Source organism: Ostrea edulis, chromosome 5 (genome assembly GCF_947568905.1).
Source record: "Ostrea edulis chromosome 5, xbOstEdul1.1, whole genome shotgun sequence".
NCBI classification, from domain to species: domain Eukaryota; kingdom Metazoa; phylum Mollusca; class Bivalvia; order Ostreida; family Ostreidae; genus Ostrea; species Ostrea edulis.
The window spans coordinates 33,270,743-33,291,525 of NC_079168.1; the positions used below are offsets into that span (position 1 = coordinate 33,270,743).

Below are 20,783 nucleotides of genomic sequence, written 5' to 3' on the forward strand. Positions count from 1 at the left end.
CTTACATCAGAACAACATCATATCAAATAGTACTTAGATCAGAACAACATTATATCAAATAGCACTTACATCAGTACATATAAGAACAGCATCATATCAATGAAAGGTGAAGATAACGAACAGTGATCAATCTCATAACTCCTATAAGCAATACAAAATAGATCGCTGGGCAAACACGGACCCCTGGACACACCAGAGGTGGGATTAGGTACCTAGGATGAGTAAGCATCCCCTGTCGACCGGTTACACCCACCGTGAGCCCTATATCCTGATCAGGTAAACGGAGTTATCCGTAGTCAATACGATTCTGTCTTCGGTTCTATATTAGATGAAAGGCGAATATAACGAACAGTGATCAATAAAAAGTGAAGATAACGAACAGTGATCAATCTTTTAACTCCTATAAGCAATACAAAATAGAGAGTTGAGCAAACACGGACCCCTGGATGTACCAGAGTTGGGATAAGGTGCCTATACATACATGTAGGTCCAGGGTCCGTGTTTATTTATTTTGTATTCCTGATAGGGCTCTTACTGTGTCATCAAGGCCAGTGTTGATCAATCTCATAAATCCCATAAAGAATACAAAAGTTAGGGTTGGACAAACATTAATTCATGGAAACACCATAGGAGGGAACAGGTGCCTAGGAAGAGTAAGTATTCTCTGTTGACCGGTCATACCCACCGTGTGTCCTATATCTTGATCAGATAAGCGGAGTAATACGCAGTCAAAATCAATATATAATGAAAATGAGACGTGGTTGCTATCCGTCTCTACCTTAATAGACAAAACGTCGTCGATATGCCTATATGTGTATTGAAAACCCCTTTGTTCTCATGTGGAACCTTTTGAATAAATTCTTCCTCTTAGGAACACAAAAAATCGGCTAAAATGAGCACAGTTTGTGTCTATGGAAATTCTGAAAGACCGTTAAAAGACCTGCTCCTGAAGGACTATGTAAAGATTGTTAATGAGGAAGTCCAGCAACTTTTAATACCAACTTCAGAGTACTTGTACATGGAATCAGAATATTCAAGAATTCAAAGTTATTTTTGGATGACTGATCATAAGAAGATGTGAACATTTCCGAGATCATTGTAAAGTTATGAAAAGTGACAGAGCATGTGATGAGTGTTGCAGCCTGTAGCGTGGAGACAATCAGAAAACTAAACATGCATAGCGACTGCATCATGGTGTAGAATTTGTGGTCAGTTACCAGTAGACAGATACAAAATGTATACCGTCTAATGATTTTCAGAAATTTATTTGCGTTGAAAAATTAATTAGATGTAGACGAAGTTTGAGAAGCTTTTCCCTCATCTTTTCGTCAATAAAATCCATTTTTACTTTCTGTTTATGCTCTTAACCAAATTTGCATCTGAAACAAGGAATGTCATTGGCCGATTTAATTTTAGCGTATTGCGTCATACTCCGTCTCGAAGCCATGAATGGTTCGAGGTTGCCGTTCCCGTTGTTTTCGTGCTCTGTTCTTAAGAGTCACGAACGATGAGAAAATGTGCGCACGAACGTGTTCTTTGTTCTTCGACCACACTACCTACAGAGGTGGTGCGAGTTCTTGCACCTCGAACCCGTTCTCGGGTTTCGTACTTGGCGTTCGGGATCGACAGGAATTGTACTCGTACGAAGAACGGCGATCTCGAACGCACTCCTGGTTTTGAATGATGACTGGTTAGGGTTAGTGTGAGGTAACGAATCAATAATCCCTGACTTGTGAAGAAGCTGCCCTAGTTGTTATTTGTTTCTTCTTTTATGTTAATGAAAGGGCTCAATTTTGTTTGACAATAAAACATTTTATACTCACTTGTGCAATGTCTTGAATTGAAGCGCCGTCTAAATTGATATCGAATATCAATGAGGATAGGGAGTGTGCCTAAAAGAGAAAACGAACCCATCAGAGAGAGAGAGAGAGAGAGAGAGAGAGAGAGAGAGAGAAAAGGACGAAGTTTCAAACCTACCTTTTCCTGCAATGTAGCTGAACTTTTGGAGATAATAAACAATAGGAAGAAGGAAGAGACTACCCAGAATATAAACGCAGTAGCCTCAGGTGCCTCGGTAGCGAAATCAATGTCGTTTATGATTACATAAGTTCCGAAGCAGGCAATCCCCATGCTTACTGTAAATATATTTCCTATGTAGAAGCTCAAACTTTGGTCAACCGTTTCCACCATTTTACACAGCTGCAGATGTTTCTGACGAATATTCTTCAAGATGTCGAACCTATTTTCGCACTGATCTAACGCCGTGATCACCATGACGCGGTAAAGTTCTTCAAATCGGAGCTGTAAGGCGGAAGTCAAATTAAAATGGAGCACAACCGGAAGTACCCAGACTCCCGAAAACAAGAAATGTATCAGGCAACCTAGTAACTTTACAATCACGGAATTGTAAGGAAACGGATTGCCTAAAATCACCACAATATCTGGGGATATATCTGAAAAACTCAAAATGGCGATCGAAACTGTGTTGAAGATGATGACCACCCATCCCATCACTAGATTTCTTATCATACATCTTTTAGTTTTGTTACATCCAGGGTTGGTTTTCAGTTGCTTTGAGATACTGTCATTGATGACACGGTTATACTGTTCTGTGCACCATTCAAAGTGTTCGTTTTTATCGAAGAAAACAAACAGGACGATGGCGGTGACGGCGTTCTGGGTGTACCAAAGAAGGACAACAATCCTCAGCGCCGTGAGGTTCGGAACAAAGTCATACCCTACCCAGAAACTTGGAATGTATCGTAAAACATTCACAACCAACAGGCAGCAGATGCAGATACAGTAGACTCTCAAGATCCTGGGTAAAACGTGTCGTCTGATGCTCTGCTTCTCCGGGGGAATGTTCTCAGTAACAGGCGTCACTCTGCTAGTCTGAGCAAAATGTGACAGTCCAAAGATCCTCAAGGACAAATCCAGTGGACGCATGTGATCTTTCAGAGATGTCATATTCAGTAGGTATCACAAATTATATAGTATAATTACGATTCAATGCCGTTCACGTAGAAATAAATTCCAATTATTGTCACACATTATCTAATACATGCACGTGCCTTACTCATCAACAGTAACGTCACAACTACGTACCCGTGAAACTTAGTCTGATACTAATCAACTCCCAATCATTGACCCTCAATATAACCTACTCTATTTGAGTGAACATAATCATCTCCAGGGAAAACCATCAATACAAACGAATAATGAAATAATGGTTTTCCTTTCATGATGAACAATACAATGCTAAACTCCCTTCCTATTGTTGGGGTAAAATATGAAACCAAATAACTTTACTTAAACAAGTTGGTGTAACCTCGCTTATTTGTACAACAGATGAAAATTAATGGGCATTTTAATTTCAATGCAATGTAGACTGGACGAATTTCATATAACATTGTCTTTAATGTTTTTATCAATATGATACCGGTTTTGATTCATTTCGACATTCTAAAAGCTAAAAGACAAGTATAGATACTACTAATGACAGACCTAGTATCAATACAGTGGCCATCGTTTTAATGGTTTAAACTCTCCGTCACACTTTCCGTAATAACTTATCTCTACCATTGTATATTTCATTCAACCACGGCTTCCTAACAGTTTGTGTAAATTCTGGTAGTTGTGGTCAAATTGAATTGTTGACAACTCGCCCTTGAAGGTCATTCATACACACTCGTATTTTATTAATGATATGCTGTCCCCATGCGCTAAAATGAGAATAAAGGACGAAATGAATATCATGGTCTTTAATGGACTTTAGTAGTTCAAATATGGATTGTGAATTAAATGTCCCGGGAAAAGAGTATCGATTTATACCAATAAATCAATGATAATCAGTTCTTATGACGGTGATGATTTCATTAATTTCCATTATAATTTACCACCATTTACAGGCACGTAGAATCGCATTTCAATGTTTGTCTGTCTGTCTGTGTACAGCTATCTATTGGGAAACCAGCCACAGATATGCTCATTTTGTATGAAAGCGGATAAATTGTGTTGTAATTCATGCGAGTCGAATTGGGTAAACATTTTATATTCATTTTATAGGGGGAACATCTATGATGGCAAATATCCCCTAAATTGCTATAATAAATAATACGATTATAATTTACAGAGGTTAGTATATAGGGTTATGAACTTAGAGAAACTACAATTCAAACGTACTGTTACCAAACATATAATGTAGTATTTTATGCTGCAATTGATAAGACTTTTCATCATGGCACCCTTTGAATGAAGTCAAAGTTTTAATATTACGGAAGTAGACTAACTCGTGTTTTCTCCGGAAGTAATTCGAACCTACAAATTTGCATCCTGGATGTTCAAGCGTATATTTTGTAGTGTTGAACGCTAATTTCATGAGAACAGAGCACAATAATTTGCTATCTAACCACTTATGAGTTTGCTCTTAGATCATTTACTAGATTTTTCATTCTATAGAAAGTAGCAATTTTCAAGGTAATAAAAAATCTAAGAGCAAAAGAATTTAGCAAGACAAGGTTGTGAAAAGAGTATCTCCAAAAGTAAAAACACTCTATAATACTGATAGGTCTATAGTATACTATATATTCAATACCCCCAATTGGTAATTTAGAAATATGTTTTATGTTGTAAAAGCATAGAAAAGCGTTGAAAAAAAAAGGAAGATAGAAAACCAATGCAGCAGAATTTTCGATTTTATGTCAGTTTATTTCTATGATGAATTTCATATATCAATTATGACCGGTAGGAACAATACGATAACCTACATATGCAGATTGTCTTGCCGGTTCTAGTGTGCAGAATAGAACATTTTCAATTCGTCGATGACAAAAACATTGTATTATAGAATAATTACGCACCTAATCTTGATAGTAGGTAATCCAAATATATTGTTTTTCGTTGTTCTTCAATGTTTAATACTCAGGATTTAGAAAATGCTCGTTTACGGAATGCATGGGGTGGACTCCTGTTAACAGAGCAAAATTAACGGAAGGGGGAGTCTATTTTAGTAAATGATTGTGCACAGGGTTAGTCTAGTTAAACATTTGTCATTTTATTGCACGACGTCCAGTAACACCCGGCAAAGACAAATCATACAACGATTATTCGATATACATGAAATCTCCTTTTTTAATAAATGCTTAAGAAATGTGCTTTAATAATGCTTAGTTAATGTAGATAGCAATTACATATACAGCATGACTTAGTAGATGAAAGGTGAAGATAGCATTTAGCTAACTTGAAATCGCCAAACACCACTCTGATTCCACGCACAAGTACTCTGAAGTGGAAATAAAAAATATGCTGGAGTTCCTCATTGACAATATCTCCGTGGTCTTTGGTGATCTGGTCTTCCAACAGTCTACCGGAATTCCCATTGCCACAAATTGTGCTCCTTTGTTAGCTGACCTGTTTTTATATTCATATGAAGAATTTATTCAGAACTTCTACGTGAGAAGAAAAAAATATCTTGCTGTGGCTTTCTATTCGACATTTAGATATATCGACGATGTTTTATCTAATAACAATAGCTTTCATTCATATGTCGATTCGATATATCCCTGCAAGCTCGAAATAAAAGACACCACAGAGTCGTCCACTTCTGCTTCATACTTAGTTATTTTTTTGAAAATAAATATTCACGGCAAATTAACAAATCTACTTGATGACAAACGAGATTATTTCAGCTTCTCCATCGTCAGCTTCCCATATTAATTTATGTAGCAATATTCCATTATCACCATCATATGGAGTTTATATCTATCAACTGATTCGATACACAAGAGCTTGTTCTGTGTATGGTCAGTTTTTAAATGGAGGCAGGCTTCTAACAAACAAGTTGATAGTGCAGGGGTTTCAACAATCTCGTTTAAAGTCAGCATTTTGCAAATTATATGGTCGTTATAACGATATAGTTTGCCAATACAACCTATCATTAAATGAACAGCTATCTGACCTGTTTTATACCGACTGTTAGGCCGTCCTTGAAACACTGATTTTGACTAAGGATAACTCCGTTTACCTGATAAAGATATAGGACTCATGGCGGGTGCGATCGGTCGACAGGGGATGTTTATTCCTCCTAGGCACTTGATTCCACCTCTGGTATACCCAGCTGTTCTTGTTTGTCCAATTCTCTATTTTGTATTGCTTATCGGAGTTATGAGATTAATTACTCTTTGTTATCTTTGGGTTTCATAGATACATCGACGGCAGTTTATCATGCCGTCAAATTCTTAAACATAAATGTACTAACAAAGCAATATATTCCGTCAACATAAGCAACATTCTTCTTCGTAAAAAGTTCGTCTTCTATTCCCCCATATTTCAAGTTCAAGTGTACATCTTGTATTTTCTGCAAAGATACATCCAGTATTGGATTCAATCTTTTAGATTACAAACTTTACAGTACATAGATGTAGACCATCTTATACAAAATCCCCTACATGTTCACGTTCTTTTGTTCGTGGGGATCCGGGTTAGAATAGGTCCTCAGTACCCCTTGCTGATCGTAAGAGGCAACTAAATGGGGCGGTCCTTCGGATGACACCGAAAGGGCCTCCGTGGTAAGTGAGAAAGTTTCCAGTTTACTTTCGGAAGGTCGGTGGTCTCTTCCCAGGTATCTGGGTTTTTTCTTCCACCAATAAAAACTGTGGACCACCAGATAACTAAAAATTGTTGAATGTGGCGGAAAAAAATCAATTAATCAATCAATCAATCGGATGACACCGCAAATTCCGAGGCCCGTGTCACAGCAGGTGTGGCACGATAAAGATTCCTCGCCGCTCAAAGGCCGTAAGTGCCGAGCATAGGCCTAGATTTTTAAGTCCTTCACCGGCAATCAAGAATCTTCTCCATATGAAAGATTCTCGAGGTTTGTTAAACAATATACACCAAACCAACAACCTTTACAATCACTTTCCAAACTTGACACAAAATGTATGACGGATATCTAAATCTCTTGAAAAGATCATGTTCTCATCTAAGATGAGATTACCGGAAAACTATGAAAATTATTTATAAAGTCCTCTTAAGAAAAACTGGACCTGAAAAGGGGAATCGTGCATGAAATTTTTCATGTATACATGTACATGTATTGTGCATTACTTGAGATGTCAGGGTGGGAAAGTGGAAGGTGAAGATAACAAACAGTGATCAATCTCATTGAAGATTGGAATTATATTTCCTTGATGGAAGAACATGTATGCTTTCTAAATATCGTTTTACCTTAGCTCTATTCTTTGTTATTTTTCTGCTTTAAAGACAAGCTATGGGGTCTGTGTCGTCCAGTATCTTCACCCATATTTACAATCCTGTATATGGATCTCAGTCTTAACAGATATAGGGCTCACGGCGGGTGTGACCGGTCAACAGTGATTGTTTACTCCTCCGAAGTCTTTGATACAACCGCTGGTGAGGTCAATGTCCATGTTCGTCCTACTGTTAATTGTTTGTTCTTGATTGAATTTATGAGATTGATCACTGTTTGTTATCTATGATAATGAGAAAGTGGACTTCACTGTAACATATGTTTTACAGCAAATATGATCATTAAAAAAATAATGATGGAGAACCACCATGCATGTTTTATTTCTAAATAACACACGAGATGTTGTCATGAACTTTATTGAAAATTCCGTGTTAAAAATAATGCGATTACAGAGTACAGACTGCACAAGCAAGTCTCTGACCAGATGTATATGGTGGGCAAGGTAAAGATCCACACTGGGCTTTCACTGGATACAAATGGAGCCCATCAGAGTTGACTTGTCGTAATCCTTCAAAATACTCAGGGTCGCTGTCCACACAAATATACTCTGTTGTTTTGTAACCTGCATAATTTGCACTGAGGTATCCATGGTATTGAAGAGTCCATTCTGTGGGACAGGAGAGTTTAGCAGGTATCATCATGTAGGCTGTGGCAGGTTTAACTCGACAAACGGCGCAAGGGACGTCATCATCAATAGCCACATTTTTGTATGTGAACTGGAATTCAGCTCCATATAGATTTGCATAATAGCTGGCGTAAGTCGTTGTTGGGAAGTCAGATGGGAGAGAATCAGGAATATGGGGGACACACAAGGTGTTGGATCCAGAACCGTAGTTGTTGAAATATTTTCCTGCTGTAATTCCTGTGTTTGATTTGGAATTTGTATTATAGTGTTGTGAACCAGCAGTAAATGAATGTGAAAATATCTAATATTTTTTATTGTTGCTACCTTTCAAAATACTTAGTACACTCATTATAAATTGTAAATCAACAGATTATTGACGTAACGTTTGAGTGATGCAATTTCTAAAACTGCACGATAATTCTTAATTGTAGGATTGTAACATCAAGCAAATGTGAAACGCACATTTCTAAACTTTTTCATTTTTTCAGCAAAATTAATTCTTTTCATGCCTAAAACTACTTTAAATGTGTTTTAAATGAAATATTCTGCGTAGTTTTCAAGTTTGAAAGCGATGAAATTCAAATCTTGCGATATTCATGTTTACTTTCGCTATTTTACGCGCCATCATGTGTGACGTCATATGCGCCCTCGGGTTTGAAAACATCTATTAGGCATTTCATAAATAGATTAGATTTACTCGACCAAAAAATAATAATAATAATAAAACAAAAAAATATCACGTCAGGGTTAGGCTTGTAGATAATATTGCATTAAGATGCTTTGTACCGTGCTAGGGTGTACTAGTTGTCGGTAGAAAGGATTTAGACTGAGTAATTTTCAATTTTTTGAAGGAAGGTACAAGAAAAAAGACGTGGGTAATTTTTTGTTGGAGCAAGAACTTTACCTTTAAATACATACCCAGTCACCTTTTCCAAAACTGTTTGGACAGAGACCCTGATAAACTGCGAGAAAATGGATATATCGAAGCTAAACACTACATAATTCTGTTCTGGTCTTCAACTGACTCACCTTGTAATAACATACCCGGTATAACTTGTGCTTCCAGTTTCTACCAACTGGTAGATTTACAAAACAAAAATGAACTTTTAATTATATAAATAATAGAATATTGTATTTCCCAACTTTGAATTGAATTATAAAATTATTTCCTCATTGAACTCGTAACATCTTGAGTGCGTCAGTATAACGCCGTGCTCCCACTTCCTAACGACGTGCAGATCACAAATCAAAAATAACAATAATATTGCTTTATCAAAATAAAATAATATGATTTCCATTTTAGATTTGATTATTTTTATTGATTTGTGTGGGTTTTTTCTTTTCCTTTCTTTCCGAAATGCACCTATGACAGTAGCTTGGCCTAAGGCCTAGTTGTCAACAATGTAACGTATTATAATTTGTCTAATCCAAAAATAAATAATAATTGCATTGCTTATTTTAGAAAAACAGCACCAATTACAGATGTATAAAGAAATAACATTATCAAACAGTTTGTACACAGCGACCCATATAAACATTACTCACTCGCAATATTGCCGATTTCATACTCGCTTTCCTTGCTATATTTGGGTATTTATGCACTGGTGGCGAAAACATAAAACTCGGAAAATTTGTCAACATCGATTTAAATGTTGCCCATGGTGAATAAATTAGGCCCCTAAAAGCTGAGTTTTTAATAATTAATATCTCACACTACTTTCACAATGCGACCCATATACATGTAAATATGTGATATCACTGTACCACGTGACATCCTACCTACATGTAATTAACTAGACTTTGAAATCGGGGCTTAGATTTAAGTCTGTACTGTAATCAATTATGGCAAAATTTCGGCGAACGAACCATTAAAATTAATTTCTATAAGCATAAAGAAGACAAAATGCATGTAATTTTGTATACTTTGAAAACATGAGATGTGTCCTTTAATGTTTAATCTTATTGACAATATCTACGTGGTCTTTGATAAGCTACTGGCAACTAAGTTGATGTTACCGGGGTTTCAATTGTCTCCTTTAAAGTCAGTATTTTGCAAATTATATTCGTTATTATGATCCTGAAACATTCTACTTTCCCACTTGAACAGTGATCTAACGATGTACGAACGCAAAGCATACGCTGTGTGCACAGGGGCTAAGCCCGTTTTGGGCCCGAACTCTGCGATACCATAAATATAGAAAGGGGTTTAACTCTGACCCAGATTAAAAACCAACCACTCGCTTCAAATGCCTAAAAAATCTTAAACTATGTACGCTATGCGTAATTTGTTGTTTTCCTTGCATAGATTAGTGTTTTAACTACTTGTATGCCAAATTTCAAGTCACAGGTTCTTAAAATATACGTCATCGTTCTCTCGACTTCATTTGTTTATTTTTACTAGGACATTTATCGGTCCAGGTCACGGAGTCGTTTCTCGCCTATGACAGCAGCAAAATTCAGACTAGTGTGGAAGATTTCGGACCTGTCAATTAAAATCTTACATCAATTATACGCTACTTACTACCTCATACTTTAATAATGTTCTTCGTGTAGACGTTACACGACTTATTTTTCTTCAGCAGCATCAACTGTTGACAATATTAGCCATTTTAATGAAAGCACTTAAATACCCGATAGACTTAAAATATCAAATACCTTAAAATTGATCAAAACGAATATTATTCTTGTGATATTGCACCCAGAGAAGGAAATTGGACATTATTTTTTGGCTTTCTTAATATTTTGTTTATTTTATTTCATTTAGATTATTTTAACCCATTTTCCACTTCTTTAAAGTTTTAGATATTTCGGGTCTCTAGTGCGTTTCTCAAAATGGCAGTTACAGTCAGGAGTTGATGTTCTGTAAAATAAGCGACCCAGATACGGCGAACATAGAGAACTTTATTAAAGTATGAGGAAGTAAGTAGCGTATAATTGATGTGAAATTTTAATTAACAGATCCGAAATCTTCAAATTAAAGTTCATTTTATTCACTCAAATCACATTATACATGGTACATGAGGTGCATTAAATAAACATACATTTGAGTAAGAATAAGGTCAGAGTATGTACAAATATACAGTATACATGTATTGAAAAAGTATTTACAAAATATATTAAGGAGGACAGACTAACTCATAGATTTTTTAGATAAACAAACAGAGTTTTTAAAGTGTTTTAACCTTACTGGTTGACATAATTTCATGAAATTTAATAACATTAGGTCTTGTGTAATACCTACTGTGTAGGTATTCTTTTCGAATATTTGACAAAGCACTGCATTCTAATATATAATGGAATTCGTCAGCAATTTTCGATTCGTTACACAAAACACAAAATCTTTCATTATATGGAATACCAATCCATCTACCAGTCTCTACTGGAAGGCGGTGATTTGTGGTGCGAAATTTAAGAAAAATAGTTCTGAATTTTTTTGACAATTTTTCTAAATATTTTTCTGGTCCGAAGTCTATCTTAAAAGTTCTGTATATTTTACCTTTAGATGAATAGCCGTGTTTCGAGTTCCTCCGGAACACGGTTTTTATTCTGTGTATAGTCACGCCGCTTCAAAAATGTTCAGCAGGGTTACTTCCGGTTTCTCGTTGTTTACCAACACTTCGCATATTAAATGTATTTGTTTGGGATGTATGGGGGTACGTATTTGTTTGTCAACGTTTGATAAGCTACCATTGGTCAAATTCAACGGAAGACTTTGACAAGACGACGATGTTGCAGTGTAACTTGCAGATCTATGCAGAAGGCCTGTCTAGGTTAGTACAGTAGTAGCCATAGTGGAACATGAAAAGAACGTATTAGACTCGGTGAAACCTACCAAATAGGTAAATCAAAATAGTTACTATTTTTTGTAGAACGTTGTATATGTTTAAACAAAACACAATGTCTTAAAGTGATTCATAAAGCCGACATCGTGCCCAGTACTGACTTCTGTGGAAATGAGGGGTTGGGCAATTTATACAATGTATTCGTTCATTCCTAGTGCGGGTGTAAAGTCTCACAAATATTTCGCTGCATTTTTCGGAGTGCAAAACTACACCCAGACAGCTTTTTGTTTTGTTTTTTCTAAAACAAATTTAACAATGTCATAATTTGTGGAAAGCCTTTTGAATTTTACTTATTTTACAATTTTATATAAAAAAAAAATTATTTTCATATATGATGTAAAAGAAACCAAATATAAATAACCCCCTCGTTTCCACAGATATTACGCTATGTAAACTTGAATTGCCTAATATCCATTATTTTGTTGATCCTCATTCATAATTTAATAAATCATTTCATGCTGATTTGAGAAACTCTTTCTAAGGTGTAGTAAGACCTTTTTGAAAAGTAACATTTGTGAATCAAAATTATATCTCTGAGGAATGTAGTTTATAATGTATTACTTGTTTAAATTTTTTTGCAAGTACAACATGTACATGGGTGGAATTTTATCATTCACTGAAATTGGATTTTTACACTTTTCAAATTTAATTTCATAAAAGATTTGAAATAGCTAAATCAAGCTCTATAGCTTAATATAGAGATTGTATTGGAGCTGTTCATGTACCTAAAGATTTCACAAAATAAGTGAAGCAATTTTGAACTTAAAATATTTTGTTCTATACATGCATGCTTGTAAAACCAGATATATATCTTGCAGGTGATGTGATGGTGTACATATATGACATGCTTTGGTCATGTTGGTCTGAATGGTTTGCTATTAAACTATGGACAGGACAGTGGTATCATCTGTGAATGACTGACTATGCTGATTATGTCAAAGCTATGGAATATTTCTACATAAATGATCATCATACTCATCAAAGACACAACAGAATACGATATATGCGACCAAAAATGACCAAGACAAAAGAAAAATGTTATATGGGTGAGAATAATTTAATCATATCTACTAAGTTATAAATTATATCCTCCCTAATTTAAACATTGATATTTGAAAATTATTATTTATCAACTAATACTTGCGTCACAAGTCTTTCATTTATAAGTGACTCATTTAATAAGAAGAATTTTTAGTATGAAAGTAACTCTAGTAGATACATGCTTTTCAATGAGTTTTCATAATTCCAATGTCATGAGTATTTGTGATCATTGCTCAAATTGTTATCATTGAACAAAATATATCTGCTCATTATTAAGGTATATTCCTGTTTAGTGACATCATTTCCATTCTGTGCACATAGTATTAGATGTAGCAGTACAAAGAAAATCCATTATATTCATCAAAAGTTTGGGAAAAGTTAATTGACTTGTATATATTAACAAAATTGAAAAAAAAAATTATTGCTGTTTAATGCCATATATTGCAGAGGAAAAAAAGAGTATCTAAGACCATTTGTGTTCATTCAAATATTATGTTGGTAGATCTTGTTTGAGTCTGCTTTATACATGACACATGCTTAGTGCCCAGGTGGGCTCTTGTGATGAAATATGCACATTTTCGAATTCATGTCAGAACATTGAATGCAAGCAAACTCCCATGAGTACAATGTATTAGGGAAATTAGATACATGTAAAATAAATATAGTAAAGTTTATTGATAAAAGTTATGAAAATTCATAGATTCAGTTTTAATATGAATGACTACATCTGATGTATTCCTGAATAAGTTCAAGAAATATATATGCAGTTAACGATATTTTTCTAACAAATACATTAATTATTATTTTTGCATTTTCACAACTTTGCTTCTTGAATTGACAATCATTTATCGTCAATATTGTGGCATCCTTCCTCTTTTTTACAGGGATATAGGAAGTGGATCATCCATTTTCCTTGTCTTTCCCTCGAGGTCTTCAGACAGTGTCTCTATACATCATTAACCATGTTGATTAGCTCTCATGATGTCATGCCATTACTGCCAGATTACCTGTAATACTGCCAGACTACCTATAATAATACCAAAATATCAGAATTAAAATTTCAAATACACAAGATTTGAAGCAGCAAAAGAAAAGAATTGCAGGTGTATAATACACAAAAGGATATTGATTCTTACCAGGCTGAAATGAATTGATAGTTGAACTTTCCTTCAGCTGTTTTACTGCATACCAGTCAATAATTCCAGTCAACATAAGGAGTACAGTCATTGTTATCAACCTGTGTATATATGTTGAATAGATTATGAAGAAAGAAAATCATTCTCATTTTTCTTACTAAATGGGAGAGCACATAAATATGAGTAGAAGTGTACATACATGTACATGTAATTTCTGATGTATACAAAGCACACTGCTTTGTCAAGTTGGAGCAAAGATAAATGAGAGTTCTTTGATATGAATTGAAATTTATTTGGAAGTAAATGAACTATTTGTATGGAGCTTGGATGAATGATTATTGCAAATCCTAATCTAGATTTCTAAGAATAGATCCCCCAATATTATAATTATATGTCCCCCCCCCCCCCGAAATTGCCTATGAGCCTAAACCATGAGTTCGAAGTGTAAATTCTCTGATATATGATAATCTACTATCGATTTAGTGCCACATGATCACCATTGTAAAATGCATACATTGCTCAAGTCTATGTGGATAAGGGTATCAACTAGGCCTATTTTAATGTCGCGCAGTATCTATTTGTAAAGGGCAGTACAAACCTCTTGGTTTTCTTAAAACTTGGATCACTGTTTGTTATCTTCGCCTTTCATATGGTGAAATGGCTAGAACAGTGATGCTTCTGTGTTGGATAAGCTTTTACGGAATGTAGTAATCGCTCTAATTTTCTGCACTGTTCTGCTACTCGTGGTTTTCTAAACAAATGACGCCATCGTTTCCTCTGTGTGGACATTTTTTTCCAGGGTTGGGAAAGGGTGAACTTTAACATCATCCAAAGTAGATATACACCCCTTTCTTTCCATTATCTGAATTGCGACTTTTCGTGCCACAAAATACATATTTTGTTAAAGACAATTTTGTTACCAGAGTAAACAATATCAACCGGAAGTACCCCTGCTGAACATTTAGTTCATGTCACGTGATCGGTGTGGCTAAATGCGAAAAATCCCGGGTGTTCCGGATGAACTCGAGACGTGCCTATTGAACATATCGCTCGACCATGTTTGAATGAATTGATCCTTAAGTCTTTGTTTGACAGTATTTGTTATCCATTTTCCATTTATGTTCTCTTGTTGATGCCATATATTTGAAAGACCACACATGTTTAAAATTCAATGAATACATTCAAACCAGGGATTTTTAACAGTACCGTTAAGATATTGTGTATGCAAAAATTTATAATGTACATTAACAATTTTAAAGTCACAACCTTGCAATAATTTAGCTCAGTATGAAATCATTCTAGATTGGGAAACGACCTGTTTCACCATATACCATAAATGAGGGCGTAGAGCTCTTCAGCTGAAAAATGTGTTTCAGAAATTTTAAGTGAATGCGCTCTACAACTTGTAAATTTCCATACCCTCATATTTCACATCCATAAATCAAAACGGGTAAAACTACTTTGTCAAACAGGTTAAATTGACAACTAATTAGTAAATCAAACACTCTAATTTTCCTTATAATTCCATACATAGCTTTCTGGGCTTGTTCACATAAATGTTTCTTAGCTCTACAAAAAGACCCTGATCTAGAAAATATAATACCGAGATATTTGAATACTTTTACATTCTCTATAACACCCCCATTATAGTAAAATTGTCTTTTCATCAATTCCACACTAGTTTGAATTTCGCTACTGTCATAGGCGAGAATCCACCCGATGACCTGGACTGGGAAATGTCCTAGTAAAAACAAACACGTGAAATCGAGAGAATGGTGGTGTATATCTCTGTTATTTCAAGAACCTGTGGCTTGCAATTTCGCATGCAAGTAGTTCAAACATTAATCTATTCAAGGAGACCGGCAAGTTATGTATATCACATCTAGTTTCTGAATTGTAGGCATTTGAAGCGAGTGGGTAGTTTTTTATGTAAGTCATCTAAAAAATTCACGGTACCAATTGTTAAATCCATGTTTTTGTTATATTGATTTCCCCAATCAATAAATAAATCATTTCAAGCAGTACATTGGTGTGTGTAATTACAGTGGCAGAGATGATATTGTAAAAAAAAAAAAAAAACACGGGAAAAGAAAACCTTACAGATGTTTTGAAATTGAGTGGTTTTTTACACATTGGTACCAAAGTTTTACCTTGAGCAAGATCTTAATGTCGATACGAAAGTCAAAAACTTGGTGAAATTAAAAGTCAAGGAATATTTCTCTTGCATCTGCATAAAGTTCCGAAAAGGAATTACTTTTTATAAATGATTAGCAAATCACCATGAATTTGTTAATGGGAAAAAATCGAGTAGATCTTACTTTCATAAACAGTGTCGAAAATATTTTCTGTTCATCTGCACAAAAAGTATTTGGTTTTAACCAGGTGCTGTCTTGGCATTCCATCCGAAATCCACGGTTCCGTTTAATGTTACATGGAACTCCTGTTGCATAACAATTAAAAATTTCAATCACTGGGTTTTTGTCAACATTAAAATGGTGAGGGACATGTTGAAAGCACACTGACAGGGACTAAGCCGTTTTTGAGCCCGAACTCTGTGATACCATAAAATAGAAAGGTGCCTAACTCTGACTCAGATAAAAAAAATTACCCATTCGCTTCAAATGCCTAAGAAATCAGAAACTACGTGTGATATGTATAATGTGCCCGTCTCCTTGAATATATTAATGTTTGAACTACTTGTATGCGCAATTTCAATCCACATGTTTTTCAAATAACAGAGATACGCGTCATCATTCTCTTGATTTCACGTGTTTATTTTTACTAGGACATTTACCGGTCCAGGTCATCGGATAAATTCTCGAGTATGACAGCAGCGAAATTCTGACTAATGTGGAAGATTTCGGACCTGTCAATTAAAATTTTACATCAATTATACGCTACTTACTTCCTCATACTTAAATACTGTTCTTCTTGAGTACGTTACACGACTCATTGTTTCCCCAGCAGCATCAACTGTTGACAAGATCTGCCATTTTAATGAGATCACTAAATACCCGATATACTTAAAATCTAAATGTCCATAAAATTGATCAAAACATTATTTTTTGTAATATTGCACCTACAGAAGGAAATTTAACATTAAGTTTTGGCTTCCTTAATTTTTTATTTTTCTTTATTTCATTTCATTTAGATTATTTTTACCCATTTTGCCCTTCTTTAAAGTTTTAGGTATTTCGGGTCTTGAGTGTGTTTCTCAAAATGGCAGACAGAGTCAGGAGTTGATGTTTTGTAAAATAAGCGACCTAGATACGGCGAACATAGAGAACTTTATTAAAGTATGAGGAAGTAAGTAGCGTATATTTCATGTGAAGTTTTAATTGATGAGTCCGAAATCTTCCACAGTAGTTTGAATTTCGCTACTGTCATAGGCGAGAATCCACCCGATGACCTGGACTGGGAAATGTCCTAGTAAAAACAAACACGTGAAATCGAGAGAATGGTGGTGTAAATCTCTGTTATTTCAAGAACCTGTGGCTTGTAATTTCGCATGCAAGTAGTTCAAACATTAATCTATTCAAGGAGACCGGCAAGTTATGTATATCACATCTAGTTTCTGAATTGTAGGCATTTGAAGCGAGTGGGTAGTTTTTTTTTTATATAGGTCAGAGTTAGACCCCTTTCTATATTTATTGTATCACAGAGTTCCGGCCCAAAACGGGCTTAGCCCCTGTGGGTGTGTGAACACCGAACGCAACATGAAGGGTGTGGTGTTGCTATAACGCGGAACGGAACGGAATAGAATTTAAGAATGATAATAATTAATGTAGCTAAGATAATACGAAAAATCGGAAGAAAATAGTTTATTTGTGCTTAAAATCAAATTTTTGGGAAATTGTTTACAAGCGGCAAAACAATTTTATCTTAATTTCTGCATCATAAGTTGATTAAACAAAGTTAAACATTTGTATAAGAATTTACAAAGCGTTTTACAAGAATTTTGAAATGTCGGCATTGATAAATGTGTTAGTGAGCAGCGACACCTATGGGTAGGGAATGGAAAGAACACACGTACTTTATATGCCCCTCACCCGGTGGCAAAACGTTATTTTATATGCACATTTACATGTAAATCTATACATATATGTATAGACTTACAACAGGAAGTGCAGTATTTGTATATAACAACGACAATCCATGATCTTATTAAGTCAGCAAGTTAAACATCTTGAGTTTGATGTATCATTTTTTTTTTTTTTTTTTTACCTAATAGATACTTTGTGGCCGCAGCACTCCAATCCTGAATAGGGAGGACTTCTAGCAGTTTATTTTTTATACTTGTATCTTAATATTTAGATTGATAATGAGATGACCATTTAGTTCGAATCAAGCATAAATTGTCTGTTAGTCTTTTAGCTATTTCATACCTGTTAATTTCTCATGCTATGGATCGTAAACTTCACCTTGGTTTTCATTGGTTCTTTTTATGCCCCCGAGATCGAAGATCGGGGGGTATATTGTTTTTGTCCTGTCTGTCATTTTGTAATTCTGTCTGAAACTTTAACCTTGCTAATAACTTTTGAACAGTAAGTGATAGAGCTTTGATATTTCACATGAGTATTCCTTGTGACAAGACCTTTCCGTTGGTACTAAACCTTTTGACCTTGACATTTGACCTACTTTTAATTTTTTTTTTTACATTGGTCATAACTTCTAAATGGTAAATATTATACATGTATAATACCAGAACTAAATTACGAATAAAAGCAAGTTCGATTTAAGAAGGCTATGTTTGGAGGAAATTGTTGAAAAAAATATGTTATCTTTTACTATGTTGTTTCGGGTGTGGGGAGGGGGGGGGGGGGCTTTTATTCATTTGATATGAAATTTGAAAATTCAAATTTATTTCAGTATGATTATTTTTGATTATTTTTTATCAATTTATTAATATTTTTCGTAGTACATGTAAGTTAATGATTTTAGAATACATTTGCATTAGTATGAAGTATATGAAACGGTGGATTCTGTGGATGACTCCCCGCTCTCTCTCTCTGTAATTTCTGCTTTCCTTGTTCTTGATAAACCTTTTATTTCGCAAAATGCTGACCTCCTCATGACATTATTGCATACAATATTTTCCGTTCCGTCTTCCGTTCCGCGTTTTAGCAACACTCTGAAAAGTGTGGGTCGAACGAAAGCACGCCCGCACCTCAGATCTCCAGATTTTTTCCGCATTTAAAATATGGAAAAAATGCGGACGGGAGTATTGGGACTCTTTTTCCGGATAAATTTTTAAAATGTGGAAATGAGGGAATATGGAAATCTTTACCGGAAATGCAGAAATACGGAAATCTGTTAGTAAAAATGCAGAAATCTGTAACAAATATGCAGAAATACAGAAATCTGTAATAGAAATATGGAAATCTGTAACAGAAATACGGAAATCTGTAACAAATGCATAAAAAAAGAAAACTGTTCAATAAACTTCATTTAAATTCTTTTAGGAATATATATTATATCCTAATGAAACTTTAAGAGTTACAATTCAAAGCTCTGTTAACAAATGAACAGATAAATTGATAAAACCAAATTAGATTTGTTCACTTCGACACTTGTTCAATATTTGGTCATAAAATTCACTCGAGTTTCACCCACAACAACTCCACCAGCCACCGTCAGTTCCATCCATTTTTTTTATGTATTTCAAAGGATCTGTACTCGTATTCACATTGTCGCAGTCAAAGAAAACTCACTTAGAAAGTCATGGTTGAAGGTACAAATTGGATAAAGTGGAAATTTTTGATTAAACTTTTTAAAAATCCTCATTTTGGAAATATTCACAATCATTCATGATGAAAAGCTACAGAACACTCTGAAAAAAATAAAAATAAAATTGCAAATAAGAATATATTATTTAAAAACCCACAGCTAGACCCCATATAACCAGAGTGTTAAATTATGCAAATATGTCTCTAATTGATGACACCGTAGTTATTTTGATAGTAATTTCAATATTAAACACTGTTAAATGGACACTGTAAGCAAGAATCATAATGTCTATCTAGAGCAAAATTAACCAGTCTATAAAATACACTGTAAAATGTTTCTATACATACCGTAATATCTGCATTCTCCAGCTACATGTACATAAATTCTTTGTCAACTGTTGTAAAACGGTATTAAACATCAAATCCAATGGTTTCTTGTCTTGCTTCATAGCTTGACTCCAGTATGAATAACACACCCGATGCTTTTAAATTGTGAACCCGATCTCTCTTTAAGAGACTTTCTTTTCAAAGTGTTTAATATCGGTAGGGGTAACTGAATATTTTTCTAAGTTCAGAGCTCCGTATTTTTTCCAGATGAAATTTTTTCTAAGCTCTGCATTCCTATTGCATTTCTGATTGAAAATAGACCAACTTTCCGTATTTTTTCCACATATTTTTTCCTCATTTCCTTACTCACCCATTTTTTCCGTATTTTTTCTGCATCTAAAATACGCGGGGGGGTGGGGGGGGGGGGGGGGGGGATACGGAAATATATGAAAATCTGGAGATCTGAGGTGCGGGCGAAAGAACAATAATAAAATAGTCCGGAATCGAAAATATTCATCCTAAACAAATTATATTGCAGAGCAACAACATTGCTTTTCAAAGTGGAAGAAAAAAAGGGGGGGGGGTAATTAAGTAGAACTAATTTTACTCCTCTACCGTTTACTAATGCAATAAAAAAAATAGCTGGGGCGCAACCAACTTTGCATATATTGATAACGGAACATTACATTGTCAAAAAGTGCCCCTTGGAATAATGAATTGTTCAAGTTGAAGTACTAGTGAATGCCCCGTGCCATTATATGCATTTATGTAACAAACTGGAGACTTACAGGGATTGTCATTAAATTATATTTCTGT

At 34.9% G+C, this 20,783-nt stretch overlaps 1 protein-coding gene and 2 long non-coding RNA genes across 3 annotated transcripts in view; 1 reads left to right on the plus strand and 2 right to left on the minus strand.

Moving 5' to 3' along the window:
- Positions 1 to 7,610: 7,610 nt before the first annotated feature.
- The window catches only part of LOC125651925 (uncharacterized), a 36,259-nt gene continuing 23,086 nt past the window's right edge, over positions 7,611 to 20,783 (minus strand). Inside the window, exon 3 of the mRNA XM_048880775.2 lies at positions 7,611 to 8,132. Within this exon, the coding sequence (XP_048736732.2) occupies positions 7,657 to 8,132 (476 nt within the window). The 3' untranslated portion in view covers positions 7,611 to 7,656. The remainder of the gene's footprint in view (positions 8,133 to 20,783) is intronic.
- Positions 11,494 to 13,799, plus strand: LOC125667807 (uncharacterized). The gene is made up of 3 exons (XR_007367351.2): positions 11,494 to 11,734; positions 12,556 to 12,783; positions 13,663 to 13,799. It is a non-coding gene; the product is annotated as an uncharacterized LOC125667807 (long non-coding RNA).
- LOC130054859 (uncharacterized) lies at positions 13,718 to 15,109 on the minus strand. The gene is made up of 3 exons (XR_008803197.1): positions 14,513 to 15,109; positions 13,915 to 14,015; positions 13,718 to 13,805 (listed from the first exon to the last, which is right to left on the minus strand). It is a non-coding gene; the product is annotated as an uncharacterized LOC130054859 (long non-coding RNA).